This window comes from Bolinopsis microptera, chromosome 10 (genome assembly GCF_026151205.1).
Source record: "Bolinopsis microptera isolate Bmic1 chromosome 10, MBARI_Bmic_1.0, whole genome shotgun sequence".
Taxonomy (NCBI): domain Eukaryota; kingdom Metazoa; phylum Ctenophora; class Tentaculata; order Lobata; family Bolinopsidae; genus Bolinopsis; species Bolinopsis microptera.
Genome location: NC_087081.1, coordinates 9,837,090 through 9,852,184, shown reverse-complemented (window position 1 = coordinate 9,852,184; position 15,095 = coordinate 9,837,090). Strand labels below are relative to the sequence as shown.

At 36.1% G+C, this 15,095-nt stretch overlaps 1 protein-coding gene and 1 non-coding gene across 5 annotated transcripts in view; one reads left to right on the top strand and one right to left on the bottom strand.

Annotated features, from left to right (window-relative positions):
• LOC134822471 (serine/threonine-protein phosphatase with EF-hands 2-like) overlaps nt 1-15,095 on the bottom strand; it is a 109,184-nt gene that overhangs the window by 10,960 nt on the left and 83,129 nt on the right. For all 4 annotated transcript variants that reach the window (XM_063833571.1, XM_063833570.1, XM_063833572.1 and 1 more), the window contains 3 exons: nt 8,422-8,496; nt 6,499-6,607; nt 2,601-2,770 (listed from right to left, as the gene is read on the bottom strand). In XM_063833571.1, coding sequence (XP_063689641.1) covers nt 2,601-2,770; nt 6,499-6,607; nt 8,422-8,496 — 354 coding nt within the window. The remainder of the gene's footprint in view (nt 1-2,600; nt 2,771-6,498; nt 6,608-8,421; nt 8,497-15,095) is intronic.
• Nucleotides 15-87, top strand: Trnav-uac (transfer RNA valine (anticodon UAC)). The gene has a single exon. It is a non-coding gene; the product is annotated as a tRNA-Val (tRNA).

Here is a 15,095-nt window from a genome sequence, read left to right as displayed (position 1 = left end):
AAAGTTTTATATTCGGTTCGGTGGTGTAGTGGTTATCACGTCTGCTTTACACGCAGAAGGTCCCGGGTTCAATCCCCGGTCGAACCTGTCTTTTAGAACTTGAGAAATTAAGTCAATTAACTGTTTTAGTCATTGTGTTTCAGAGAGAATAGTTCGTTATCTTTACCACTGTAAAAGATAACAATTTTAATTAATCGAATAGAGTGGAATTGGCTAATGAACTTGAAAAAAAAACTCTACTGAAGATTATTGTATAAATGTAAGTTGTAACACGAAATACAGCTCACTCTTTAACTTTTGTCTCTCTTTGTGTTTAGTTTAATTTTCTATGACTTTTTGTCAATTTCACTAGACAGAAGTTGTATAAATAGCAACTTCAGATTCGTGCCATCGAAACCTTACATTCAGAATTCACAGGATATATAAGACAAATGTTTAGTGTGTACAGACTTTTACGCACGTTAAATAATACAATTAGGGGGTATTACAGGTACATGATATACCATGTTTTGCTACGACCACCGAGAGTCTTTTTACGTAAATTCCCTGCTGCATATCTTAATGAATTCTCTAATATCTTAATGCAAATAACACGCATAACTTAATGAATTCTCACATTTTTAAATATCGGTATTTCTTAATACCAATAACACACATACCGTAATAATGCAGGTCGGTTATTAAGTCTACCGATTAGTTAACATCATACAGATAAAATAACTTCTCTGCAGTAATTATTTTAACTGGGAGGGTAAAATCCGAGCTATGATTTTGCACGTTGAAACAAATATATTTTTAATCATAATTTGTTCCAACACAGAGTGTGCATCAATAAGCCGTGATTTCCTGGGGGAACTTAGAACAATCTAGAAGTGGACGAATCCTCAGGGTTCAATTTAAACTTGCTCAGTTAGAAACAACCAGGAACTCACTGTGCATATTACAGTACATTGTGCATATATTTGTACAAATGTACAGTGTACTAATTATGTAAGTGTGTAAGCATGGTACAGTAAATGTGTACACGCACGATAATGATGATGGGAACTACACACGGTGATGATGATGATATGAACTAGTATGGTAACTACATCCTCAGTGCTTCAATACAATAGCCTCCCTCTAATACAGCTGTAATTATATACTTATTAACAAATTATCTAATAGGAAGTGACAGGAAATGCTGTCCACCATTAACATTAACATTAACAACTGGTCTTCTGCGCGCGAATCTGATCAAGATTCACACTTACAAACAGCACGAGCCACACTAAATTGTCACATTAACCTGTAAAGGTATAGCGCTAACTGGTCACATGTCACAGTAACTTGTCACATGTCACAGTAACTTGTCACGCTCTAACTCGTACCATTACAGTTGTGGCTGGACACTGTTAGAGTGGTAAGATATATTCATTGAGATTGCAGTGGTATGATATATTTATTAAGATTGCAGTACACTGTACAGTGTATCTAGGTATCTTATGTATTATCGGGTTTAAATTGAAGTTGGAAGTATTGGCTATTTGTAAGTATAATTGACTAGTATAATAATAGTGAGAAATTTGCAGATATTCACCCGGATTGTACCAGCAGTCAGCACATTTGTGGATGCACCGATTAATTTTATAAGTGGCACAGTAAGAAATGTACCACTGAACTTACTGATCCCGGACCAACTTATTACGGGATCAGTTAATTTTCAATATTAGCCCCCATTTTACGTGGAATAAATGAACAAAGTGATGCAGTAATATTAGTAGTGTAGTTAATAGGGTAGTAACTAGTAATACTGACTTACTGGTTAAACTTAGGAAATTGTCCGTTAGTCCGTATTTTAGAGACAAGTTCTAGAATCAAAGACTTGTTTGTTTGTTTATAGAACCCGTCCCAATCTCGTATCGGGAACTGACGAAACTCAATTTTGAGTGTGAATACGAGTGTTACCTGCAAGACTTACTGTACAATATTTTAATAATAGAGTAGTGGGAGATGGTTCAACTGGATAGACCAGGAACCTAATGGTACCAGGTACCGTATTCCGGTACCAGGTACCGTGCTAGATTTCCTGGAAACTGCATGACACTGAGAGCATGTCATTCATTCAGATTTTAAGCACTTTGAAGATCAGTCAGTCAGGACGTTGAACTGAATTATACGATTTTAATGACTCCTGTCCAGGGAAAGTCATTCATTTTAAATTTCATCTTGGTGATATTATATAATACACTAGACCAGTTGGAGTAGAGCGATAGGTGGTGTGATTGACAGTTCAGAGGTTGCTCCTTACAATTTCATTGAAATATAGATTGAAGATATAATTATAATGGAGATGTTTGTAAGTGTTTGATACAGAATCATGAGATTCGCTGATCGTCTACTTGTTGTACATAGTTGAACAATCATGAATCAAATTCATCACCTAACCACAGTTCATCTTCAGTGTCAACTGCTTATAAGCACGGTACATATCTGCACTAGATATCTATATAATATCATACTCAAATTATACCCCATTAACATGAATTAAATATCTGTCAATCTCACAATTTAAACTTACCACTAAACCCGTAAAAAACAAATCCTTGTGTTTCACATACCTTATGTCGAGGTATATCGTTGATATAATTCAAGTCAGTAATATCTGACACACCACCGTGACAGATCAGCACACTGTTATCTACCACAGTTACCAGAGGTAGCACTCTGAACACTCCTTCAAATCCTTTTGAGATCCTGTTGGCGAGCAGACCGTACTTCTTTACCAGCTCTGAAATTAATTAATTAATTAATTAATGAGGAATGAACTGTTAATTTGAGCAGACCGTACTTCTTTACCAGCTCTGTAATTAATTAATTAATTAATTAATTAATGAGGAATGAACTGTTCATTTTAGCAAACCGTACTTCTTTACCAGTTCTGAAATTAATTAATTAATTAAATAATTAATGAGGAATGAACTGTTCATTTGAGCAGGTTGTAAATTTGGTGAAGTTTCAGTAGTTTGCTATGATTGAATTAGGGTAGTGTTTAAAAAGAGCGAAAAATTTAAAAAAACGTTTTATAGATACTAAATTAGATAATACAAAGGGTTGTTGCGCGATGCAGTTAACTAAGCGTGGCGCTAATATTTTAAGAAATATGAGGAATATTTGGTAAATTTAAAAAAAATTAGTAAGGTGTACATTGCATATTATTCTACGCTACACTTAAAAATACACAGCGATAATGTCAACTTATCAACATATCATTCCACCAATAATTCACTTATACACATCATATAAAAGCTGTGCCTGTTTTCTTTTGTTTTATAAATTGCACAACAGGTGCTTTCGTAAGTCGCAACCACAATTTCTTCGCTCTGTGACTGTGTCAGCTTAGACTTGAATCATATAATATATATATTATATATGACTTTGAATTGACTTCGTCCGATTTTTATTATTTATTTATTACGTAATGTCTTGAACTCTCTATTTTTCAACCTAGAGTTCAAGACGTTACGTAAACGTTGTACCAATCACTACATTTAATTAACTGAATAGCTTAATTAAACTGTACCATTTACCAAGAGTGTGATTTAGATAGTCTAAATATTTAGGACTTAACCGTTTTAACCTTGCACCGTTCGGTAATGATTCTTGATTTGCTCTCAAGGCGCCACGACAACCGGTTTAAAATTCTAAACCATTTATTTTATTCCTACAAAGGTTACAATGGTGTAAAATAGTATTAGTATAGACTATCAGGCCGATCATTTGTTACTAACCGCATAAGTTAAGTTACACACCTTTGATGGTTAGTACTTACAGATACAAATACTTGAAAGTAACTGTGATTCGTCACGGAGATTGCTTTTAGGCGGAACTTTTTCAGTAAAAATGTAACGTACATAAACTCCAACAACCTATTACTATGTGTGCTCAAAGGAACTATTAACTAATCGTTTTGCGCAAGTTGGCTGTGAGGACATGAGATCATGACGTGCGTGTGCGATATTGTCAGATTGTTTAGCAATCAGCATATTTTATGAAGGAGTAGTGCATACTTTGTGGAGGAGTAGTGCATACTTTGTGAAGGAGTAGTGCATACTTTATGAAGGAGTAATGCATACTTTGTGAAGGAGTAGTGCATACTTTGTGAAGGAGTAGTGCATACTTTGTGAAGGAGTAGTGCATACTTTGTGAAGGAGTAGTGCATACTTTGTGAAGGAGTAGTGCATACTTTGTGAACGAGTAGTGCATACTTTGTGAACGAGTAGTGCATACTTTGTGAACGGAGTAGTGCATACTTTGTGAAAGAGAATGGAAGTTTCCACACTGCCCGGATAATCATACCCACTCACAAATTTACATCTTTAAGTTATTAAGTATCATTCTTAATTCTGACGGGTAAAGTTGAGAAATTTCTAGATGGTAAAGTGGGTAATATCCCGGTCTTAATCTTGAGAAACTCAGAGCATTTTCGTAATTTAGTTAAATTAGTTTGACTTGTTCGCTGTTAAGATTTGATAAGAGAGGAACAATTAATTATCGTTTATATCGTAGATAGGAAATTAGTGGTGGTTATTTGAGATTGAGGAACAGATTGTTTGGCACTGTCTTATTTACAGCACGATTAAAATATATTGCTTTATGAATTTATAAATCTAAGATGCGTTCAATAAACGTTCTAACGTTTTAGATAGACTGTAAGAGCGTGATTTCTTTTAATAAGACTGATCATCAATTAAAAAAGCCCGGATATACAATTAACTGGCCTATCACGCCGACCATTTTCGCTAATCTTTTAATCAATTAAATTGTAAAATGATTAAAGCCAAATTGTAAAATCATTACAGCTTAATTGTAAAATCATTACAGCTAAATTGTAAAATCATTACAGCTAATGAACACAGTTTACTGCCACCTCCTTCCCAAAAGTAATGCACGTGCACGTGCGCGTCATGCACGTGCACTTTATCCAACTAATTTACCCTCTTCTCGGAAGACAGAGCCACGCTCTGCTATATTTATCATCACGCTCTTACTATACTCTAAAACCTGATGTAATAAACAATTATACTAAATTACTTTTTAAATGCTGTGTAAAGTATAGTTGTGGCGCAACTTTATTGAACCAATGCAAAGGACAATGCACATTATACACGTCACATCTATATCCCCCCATAGCATAAACACTATCTACAATGTTCAGTATCAAACTTGCGACTTAGTTTATATAGGCATTATATTATTAGGCATTAGGCACACTGTGTCTTATACCTATTAGAGTATTATCTATGTGTAACAACTTAAGCACACTGTTACAGGCGCACTATCCCTGATTCCCATTATGAACCAGAGCAGCTGTTCTGTCTTGTTATCCAGAGTGGTCTTACTTTGGTGATATCAAAACTTTATTTCGTATTCTAACAATACCTGTTACTTGGTACGTTCCTGGTTATAAGGCACAGCTCGTCCAACATATCAATAATAAAATAGGGATATTTAACTGACTATACGAGAGATGAGCCGATATTATACTGCACAACCTAAATAGGGCTGATCTTGTTAATCAGTGATGATGAGAGCTGCATTATAACAATTGTCGCTACACGCCGTGTATTTGTGAGCAATTACTGGGGGATGATTGCGCGGTTACATATTATTATTATATTATCTGGTTTGTCTATAAGTTTACCTGGTTAGTGTAGAGCTGGAGATATTAAGTTAGTTAGATTGGAATGTCTGCAGAAAATATTCTAAAAAACAGCATTGGTATTTATAATGAATGAATAAATAATCATGTAGTAGTTGTACAGCAATACTAAGGTAATGGGACTACTGCGGACCCTCTACCGGCCAAACCTTGTTAACAAAGCCGTAGTCAAGGTTTGGTGAACGGTAGTTAAAAGCGCTTAAGGGACATAAGTCAAAGTGGTAGAGCAACTTCATGTAGTGGACATCTTGAGAAATGAGTAATAGGTAGAATGTAAGGTTGCTCCTTGATAAATCGTCTTTTTCTCCGATAATAAATTGACATCAAGTCGAGAAGAATCTCGAATAATTTAGTTGCAGCGTGCCACATGGCTATTATTGAATAAATAATTAGATAGAAATATTAACAGAAAATGTTTTAAAAAACGAGTTACACCTCATGTCAAGCACAAACAGCTCATCATTAAATTTAAACCATTACATTTTCTGGATTTTGTTAGTATGGATAAAATGTTCCAGACACCTTAAATTTGGCAGGATCAGTGTTGAGAGAAATGGAAATGTTTGGTATAATTGGTTTAATCTCTATTCGTAGACATTTTGAATGTGGAATGAACTTCTACTACCAAAATTAATGAGCAATATATTATCTGAGCAATGAATGTACACAATACGAATTCACCATGTACAAACTAAAAAAAAATTACATGTACAAACTAAAACAATTGTATATAGTAATCAACTCAAGGACAGACGCACAAAAAAACTAACAAACAAATAAAAGACACTAGTACATACCTGTAGTAAAGCCGTATCTTTTGTTCATAATAACATCCTCGTGATTGCCACGGTTGAGGAGGAAGGAATTTGGGTAGAGGAGACAGAGAATAAACAACAGAATAGACACCTGTAAAATTGTAAGTTATGAAGGAAATTAATACGGGTGTTTTTGCTCTGGCTATTCTTTTTTACAATTTTCCAAAAAAATTGACCGAGCACAATACCATAGATATAATTGATGGTGCGACAAAATGAAACGAAATGTCGAGTTGCTCAGTTGCTAAAATGTACTGTTGCTTAGCAACTTAGTTGCTAATATAATATGTACAGTTGCATTTTAGTCATAAATATGTGTAAAATAAGCGATAGCAATCTCATATATTGGATTGGGTAATATTATTATAATATTAGTGTAATTATTATAATATTACGTAATCAGCCCAGACTAACACCCTTAAAATAAATGTTATTTTTATATGGGCGAAAACACAATATTTGGATGTTTATATGTGCAGGGTGTCCCAAAAGAGCGGGGGGGGGGGGGGGGGGGGTCATACACTTAATACCGTACGATCCCCCCCCCCCCCCCCCCCCGAAAAAAGGGCGACCAAGTTATCAGTGTTAATAACTCTAGAACAGTTTGAGAACATCATTTATTATGTACATGGGGCTATTATACTCTATACTCTATAAGGTATGACCTCCAGATTTCGAGACAAAATCTGTCAGACCTAAAGTTCATTCGAGTAGAGTGTGGCAGCCTTGTGACGCTTTTTTACATTCTACCACGAGGTCCCTCGCCAACCAACCTCTCGATAAGATTCACTTAAACTTCTAGATTAAATGTTCTGTTGAGTAGATGACAAGATTCCTGACAGCATTATTAATATTATACAGTGCTATGTAGTGCTACAGTATTACACAGCAGCATTATAGTGAGGTTGTTGTGTTAGTTCTAACATCCAAATATCTCTTTTAATCTACACGTTACTTTCTTTAGAGAATTTGTTGCTTGATTACAGTGCGTCATGTGTTGTACAATGTTTACTTTTTTAGTTCATTTCATTAAAACCAAGGTCTACCGCAATAATTGGGGTTTGCAGTAAATAGGGTACATAGTTTTACTGCAATATACAAGACATTTTCAACCGTACGCGTAAGATGGCTTGCTTGTTAGACTTGCACAGCAACACTAAACACTGTTACTGTCTTTAGTTGCTGTATCTTACAAGAATAACGCCCTCGTAAATGCCACAGACAATCAGTTTTACCACTATCAATATTCTACCATCTTTCCCTGGAACAGTCTCGATACACCTCGACCATGAGCAAGTGATATTGAAACACAAAACCTGCGAGTTGTCAAAATCGCTAACTTTTAAGTGTCTCATTAGGGTTCGATTAGAAAAACATCAGTCAACGCAGACCAGCAAACGGGGATCCAACTTTAATTATTTGGACTACGTATCAAAGTGGCTGTCAAAGTTTTGGTCAAAATGTCGATTCAAGGTATTTAGATGTCTTCTGTGCTTTTTATGGCATTTTCAGAAATTTCGCAGTCCAACAATTTACAGACGAACATATTGGATGGCCGAATATGCCCTAAATCATGAAATTACAGACAAATAGTCTTTGTCCATTTTTACAAAAGTTTTTAGAGTAAAGCTAGTTAAAAGCTGGTTAAATCCTTATTCAATATTCATATTACGTCACTGAATGGTTAAGTGACTGAAAACAATATTCCCAAAATTCTAAAAGTAAACACAAATAATTCAATTTATCAGAATCTACCCAATTTATTGAATTATGAACCTATCACCAACGCACATCGGTACCCATGCCCATTTCACCTAAAGTTGAGGAAAAAATGCGAGTAAATTAGTAGCAGTAACTCGAATAATGGGAATTACAACTAGAAAATATAGAAATGAAAATAAGAACCTCCACACTAGCAGGGCCTCTATCCACAAAGTCTCCGTTTATAACGTAGGGATTATCAGCACTTGGCAGTCCGTTCTGAAATAGTAGGGTTAAAATTCGTAAGTGCGCATGTCATGAAAAGCAAACTATACAGGCCATAGGGCAAACTATATATTTTTAAAGAGTATTTGTCAATTCAATGGCAAAACACTTTTACAGAAGACCAGAAGTCTGGTTCTGACCCTTTGAACTTTATTCTGAGCTCGAGAAGCTGAATTTGAGATTTCCACGTATAATGATCTATGAGATTTTAAGTTTCGTAAAGACTTCACTCTAATGACCTAATGAATGTCATATAGTGATATAGGGTAAGTTATGAAATGAAAAAGAAGACTCAGACCAGGCCACGCATGGACATAGTTATTGGGGACCAGCTTTGCTTACTGGCCAATGTTTACTTCAAATATGTATTACTAGTGTTACCCGTGCCTACGGCCGGGACTTCACTATCGCAGTTGAAATGCAAAGTATAAACCCGCCTACTATATTTTTTCAAACACGCATAACATTGTCATATGAAAGTATGAACTCTTTCTACAGTCCAAACAGACCGCAATGAGAGCCCCCTCCTCTAATAAGCGTATAGTTTAACATGACAGTGAATCTTACGCGGCTAACCTAATTATGATTCATGTACCAACGCTACATATGCAGCTACATAATATGCAGTAATGGGAGAGAGAGCGAGGAGGGAGAAAAAGAGAGCCATTTTATGTCACATTTGTGGTACAAAACCATTAATTAAAGGACCAGTTAACTGAAAAAAAAGTTATCCTCATATTTTGACAGATTGTGACAAATAGCAAACTGAGCAACGAGTCGAAATTCCTAAATCTCTAACTGCTCTCTAACGCGTGTAATTAGCGTTTGTATTATTTTGGCGATGACGTCATAAAGTCCCTTGCGCGCACAGAGCAGCTCGTGAGACTGTATTTTACAGGTAAAAATGGACATAATACAATGTTTCTCCCCCAAATAACTCGAAAAGTAAGTGTTTTAGGGTACATGTTGCTTCATAAGTTGTATATAAACATGGCCATTCTGCACAATTTGCATCCATTCAAAAATCTGTAGGGCCTTCATAGCCCAATTTACGAGATACCCATATTTTTGCATGATTTCTGGAACCGGAAATCAGTTTTTCGCCAATAACTGAAAAAGTAAGCACTTTAAGGCATCTGTTTCTTCGTAAGTCATATATTAATATGCTAAATGCGGTTCTTTTGCACCCTGTTTAAAGACTCTATCACGATCCTATCGAAAATGGGCTCAGCACCACGCCCAAAATGGTTTTTGGCGAATTTCTCGAAAAGTAAGGATTTTAGGCCATGTGTTGCTGAATAACTCCTATATAAACTTGCATATGCGGCTTCGTTTAAGCCTATTTTGAAGTCTCCACGACCTTCAGAAGCAAAGGGTCGGTTACGTTATTGGGTCAATATCGGCGTGGTCAATATGTCTCCAACCGAAAATCGTTTATTCATACTTTTGGGAAGGTCTTTGCAAAATTTCGGGAGTACACGAAAATTTGCAGGTTCAATTCCATAAATGTCCATAAATGACTAGACTACACAAGTTTAGAGTTAACTTTAGAGAAACTCATAAATCATTATTATCTAAAATTAAGCTGTCAGTGTCCATGATCAACCTATGGCTACAATGTTTTACGTGAAAATTGAAATGTAAAAATCAGGAGTAATATAAAAAGTGTATTTTTAGATTAAAGTGCTATCTCATAGTTTAAGAATTGTATAGATTAACGTTTGTAGTTTAGCCATCTAAGAATCGATCGTGCCGTAATATATATGGCCAAAGAATAATAGGGTCTTGGAAATTCTATAGTTGTTCAGTGGGTCGATTGACTGAACACGTTTGCACTTGGTATTTAATTTTATGATCATACAAGTAGGACGATAACTAGGTAAGTCAAATTCAAAACACTCCGCACACTGTACAGTCCAATCAGTATTTAGTAGACCGGGTATTTTTCGGTTCCCACGGCACCGTTCTGATAGGAGCTACTTCTACTAATGGTCCCATGGGAACGGCCGTAAAATAGCCAGACTTCTTGTCTCCTGTACTGTCTGGCACGTGTGGATTAAAGTATAGTAAGAAATTTCGCTATGCTAAAAATATAATTGCTCTCGGAACTATGTCTTTTAGGACAGCGAACCATTCGACTGCTCGCATTCTTCCGAACAACTGTAATATTATATTACAGAGTTACACTCTTATCAGCTATATTTAATATATAGCACATTGTTTTGTGTATTAGTTTCATGTACTGGGGAAAAATAATCGGTACAGTCTCCCTTCGTTTGTAATGAAGCAATGAAAACAATCCAAAATTATCACATATGACATAACTTGTAATAGCAGAGACTTTCTAACCGTACATTCACCCGCCACTGTTCAAGAACTTATGTCACTGTTTAAAATCCTGACGTGAGCACTGTACATCCAATCAGCTATTCATATAGTTAGGGTGATAGCCAAAACTATAAGGATTTTGTAGAACTAGGGAAATAGTCATAACTCTAAAATTTGAGTGAGTAACACGTGTTTTATTGACGATGATAAACATTTGTGCATTGTATTACGCTATGCAAGCGCGCACTGAGGGACTTTATGACGTCACGCGGCCACAGCTTATTATTGCAATAACACGCGTTACACGTACGCTAGAGAGTTGGTTCTTTCGGCGATACGATTCTTTACCAGTTTGTCACAGCTGATTTAAATCTTAGCCAAATTGGAGACTACAAATTTTTCAGTTAACTGGTCCTTTAAACCACTTACCACCGACCGATTTAAAAAACCTTTATTTTATTTTATTTTTTGAAATCTTTCAATCAGAATTTATTACAATATCAATGTTGTATAGAATTTCTAAAAATGGACTAGAGAAACCAAGAAATGCCTTGACAAGTGTTCAGCGATGATAACAATCAGGGGACACCAATACACCCAAATAACCAAACAAAAGGCCTCGAGAGACCTGATGAAAAGTCGAGCAATTACATTGGGCCCCAAGTGCAGAAGGAGAAAAATGGGCAAATAATAAGAGCTGTGACCCCCTATCAAGATTCTAAAAAAAGTGCGATGAGATTGGATTTTGACACTAGAAGTGCGATTTTCACGAAATGTACTCCCCACCCCCCCCCCCCCCTCCAGCCTGCAAGATTTCTTGCCCCACAAATTATTTTCTATTTAAAAAGATTTCGCGAGTCCCTTTGTAAGCGAAAAGTATGTCACTGTTATTGGATCCATAAATAACGAAAAATTTACGTGCGTATTTTCATGAATTATATTGTGTTACATATTGTAATTATGGTAAGCCTCACGTAGCACGATGGTTGAGGGCGCGCTCGTCAAGCAGTTGACTCGGGTTCGAGTCTCGTCAGCGGTCATTCTTTTGGCAATTATTAATTATTTTACTAAAATTATCATCAGAGCACCTTGTAATATACGTTATCCGATAGATTATACTGTTCGTACTTCATCTAGAGAACTAAGAGACTGAGAAGACCGGCATTTAAGGATTTGTCCGGGGAAGGCCTCGTTCACACTGGAACATGTCAAATTATTGTAAACGGAGTTATCTGGTAATGTTTGTTTTGTTTATGGCTAGAATTTAGAATGGAATCAATGTGATGAGGATCCAGAGTTAATTACCTGCTAGGATTAATAAGTCAGTTCTCCAGTTGAAGAGACCCTTTCTCAAACTTTTAATGAAGAAATATTCACTATGCCTATGGCAGTATCAAGTATATTCTGAGAAAGAATATAGCCAGGAATAGTACCTCCTTTAATGGTAACCATGGTAACTATAGTAACCACTGTGAATCTTGATCTTATAACAACTAGTATCCTTTAAGACTTAGACAGTACAGTGAATAAACACGCTGAAAAGCGATGAAAATGCAAGCGCGCGACCGAATATGTAGTGCTGAAAGAGGGTGCCGAAATCTCGCGGAGAATCTCACGATATTGTGAGCCTAGCTATGAGATTTAAACGAAACTCGCAAAAATCTGGCAAAAATCTCGCGCGCGTTACGTCGAAGTTTTCACGCTATAAACAAGTGATAAAATACACGTTAAGAGTATAAAATACATGTTAAGTTCCTAATTCCCTCAACTTTTAAGTTAAACTTTTTCTGTTTCCTCATTTATTTACAAATTTTGTGCGATGAGTCCGGCTCGCAATCTCGCATAAATCTTGAGCTGGGGCTGTGACCTTAGGAGGAATTTCTAGGTTTTTAAAAATAATTGCCACAACCCAAAAATTCTCAATTACAATTGGCTAATTTGTAATATTTCCAATGGAATGAAGTTTAAAGATAAAATTTTGAAAATAATCGAATATAAAAGACTAAATCAAAATTGTATCCGAATAAAGCAAAAATGCGTGATGAGTACCTCAAAAAAAATAAAAACAAAAATAATAGAGAAATACACTACCCGTAGTCAGGAGAAAAAGAATTGTCAGGATCTGAACTAGGGCCAATATCTACAGATGCAGTACAAACATGTTCCTTCCAGATGTGTTTAATAAGTTCTGTTTTAAACACACCTGGTCTGATAATCTCTCGAAGGGAAAGAGGAAGTCGGTTCCAAGTGAGATGAGCTCGATAAAAGTAAGATTTAGATATAGCTGAGCCAGGTGGAATTGAAGATATTACTGATAAGTGATCAAGATGTGAGCTTCTCAGTCGGCTTGACCCGGAGAAGAAAGTAAGGTTATGAGGCAGAGTGGTGCAAGGGTGGTATTGATGCACTAGGGAATGAAAGAACTTGAGATCATGGTAATCAAACCTGTACTTTAGGGGCAGAATATTTAACTGTTTCATTTGGCTTCGTCAGAGTTTTGTCGAAACTATACCGAAAAAACCAGTCCCATAGCTCTTACCATTTTCTTCTCTTGATTAAGCCGCTCGGAAATTACACGCACAGACAGACAGACAGACAGACAGACAGACAGACAGACAGACAGACAGACAGACAGACAGACAGACAGACAGACAGACAGACAGACAGACAGACAGACAGACAGACAGACAGACAGACAGACAGACAGACAGACAGACAGACAGACAGACAGACAGACAGACAGACAGACAGACAGACAGACAGACAGACAGACAGACAGACAGACAGACAGACAGACAGACAGACAGACAGACAGACAGACAGACAGACAGACAGACAGACAGACAGACAGACAGACAGACAGACAGACAGACAGACAGACAGACAGACAATTATTGTTTAAGATTATAGATACAAAATTAATGTAAAAAAGTAGCACAAAATACTTAATAACTCCTAATCTCTATATGACTGATAAATTATAAATGTGATGATTAATCAGGCAATATGTTAAAAGATAAAATATATAGACTTGCAAAGTTCCATTTATTTAACTGACTCGTGGCAAGCTGAGGAGTGTACTAACTACTAGTAAATAGCATTACTTTGAAGTACGAGGTCTAAATTTAAAGTGTTATAACGTTGGTTAGCAACGTGATAGTGTAATTAGTGATAAAGATACTTATGAGTGTTATAGTTACACTGTAGTGACTGGTGCTGGGTCTACTTCAGGGTCTACTTCAGATACTTACTCTACTTACTCTACTAGCCATTACTAAAGTACATACTAGCTCTACTTAATATTACTAAAGTAAAGTGTTACATTCTACTTAACTCACCTTCAAACTTACAACTTATACTGATATAATCAGATCACTGCAAAACATCTAGTAGTACCGAGACAGTATTTACACGAATTTGCAAGCATCATTAAAACATCTAATCAGACTCTTGAAATATGAACATTCCTTCCCATTCCTCAGTAGAACATCCAGTGAAAATAGAGTAATCGTAATATTATTCTGTTAACACCCGTTTACAGAACTATGTATGTAAGGGGAATCATGTTGCCATGGCAACAGTACCACAGCATAACCTAGGGGTAGAATTACGTAAACTAGAAACCCTATACCCTCACCGAACATACCTTTGTAACACGACCTGTAGTAGAGTCTACCTAGAGTTTGCTATTTAAACTATTCAAATGATTTATTGTGCTAAACTCTCTTGTTATAACATATATGTGCTTATGCTTTACTAGAGTCTATCTAAACTGTTCAAGTTTGAACCCTGATTTATTGTGTTTCTAACTCTTTCCGCTTGTTCTTCACTCTCCAGGCCAGAGTAATTGAAGGAGAATAGTTACTTGATCGTTGACAGATATGTCGTTATACTTAGTAATAAACATGTAGGAGTTACGCCTTATTAAAGGAGGCATTAGTCGGGATTGCAGCTGGGAGATTTACATTTAGATTTACATTTAGCACTTAAATCACACCGTTACACTCCGCAATCGTTCAGGATGATGCAGGTATCATTAGTGCACCTTGTGCTAGGTATTTTACAGTAAATACACACAAAACAGCTGGTACTATGGAGAATATACATTGGAGAATGGAGATTATTGCACAATTATTTGATATTTACCCTGTTTATGTATAACACTATAACAATTAGCACAGTAATCGTCTTTACTGCACATTTATGATACTGACCTCAATACTGACAATACTGACAATACAATACAGACAATACTGACAATACAA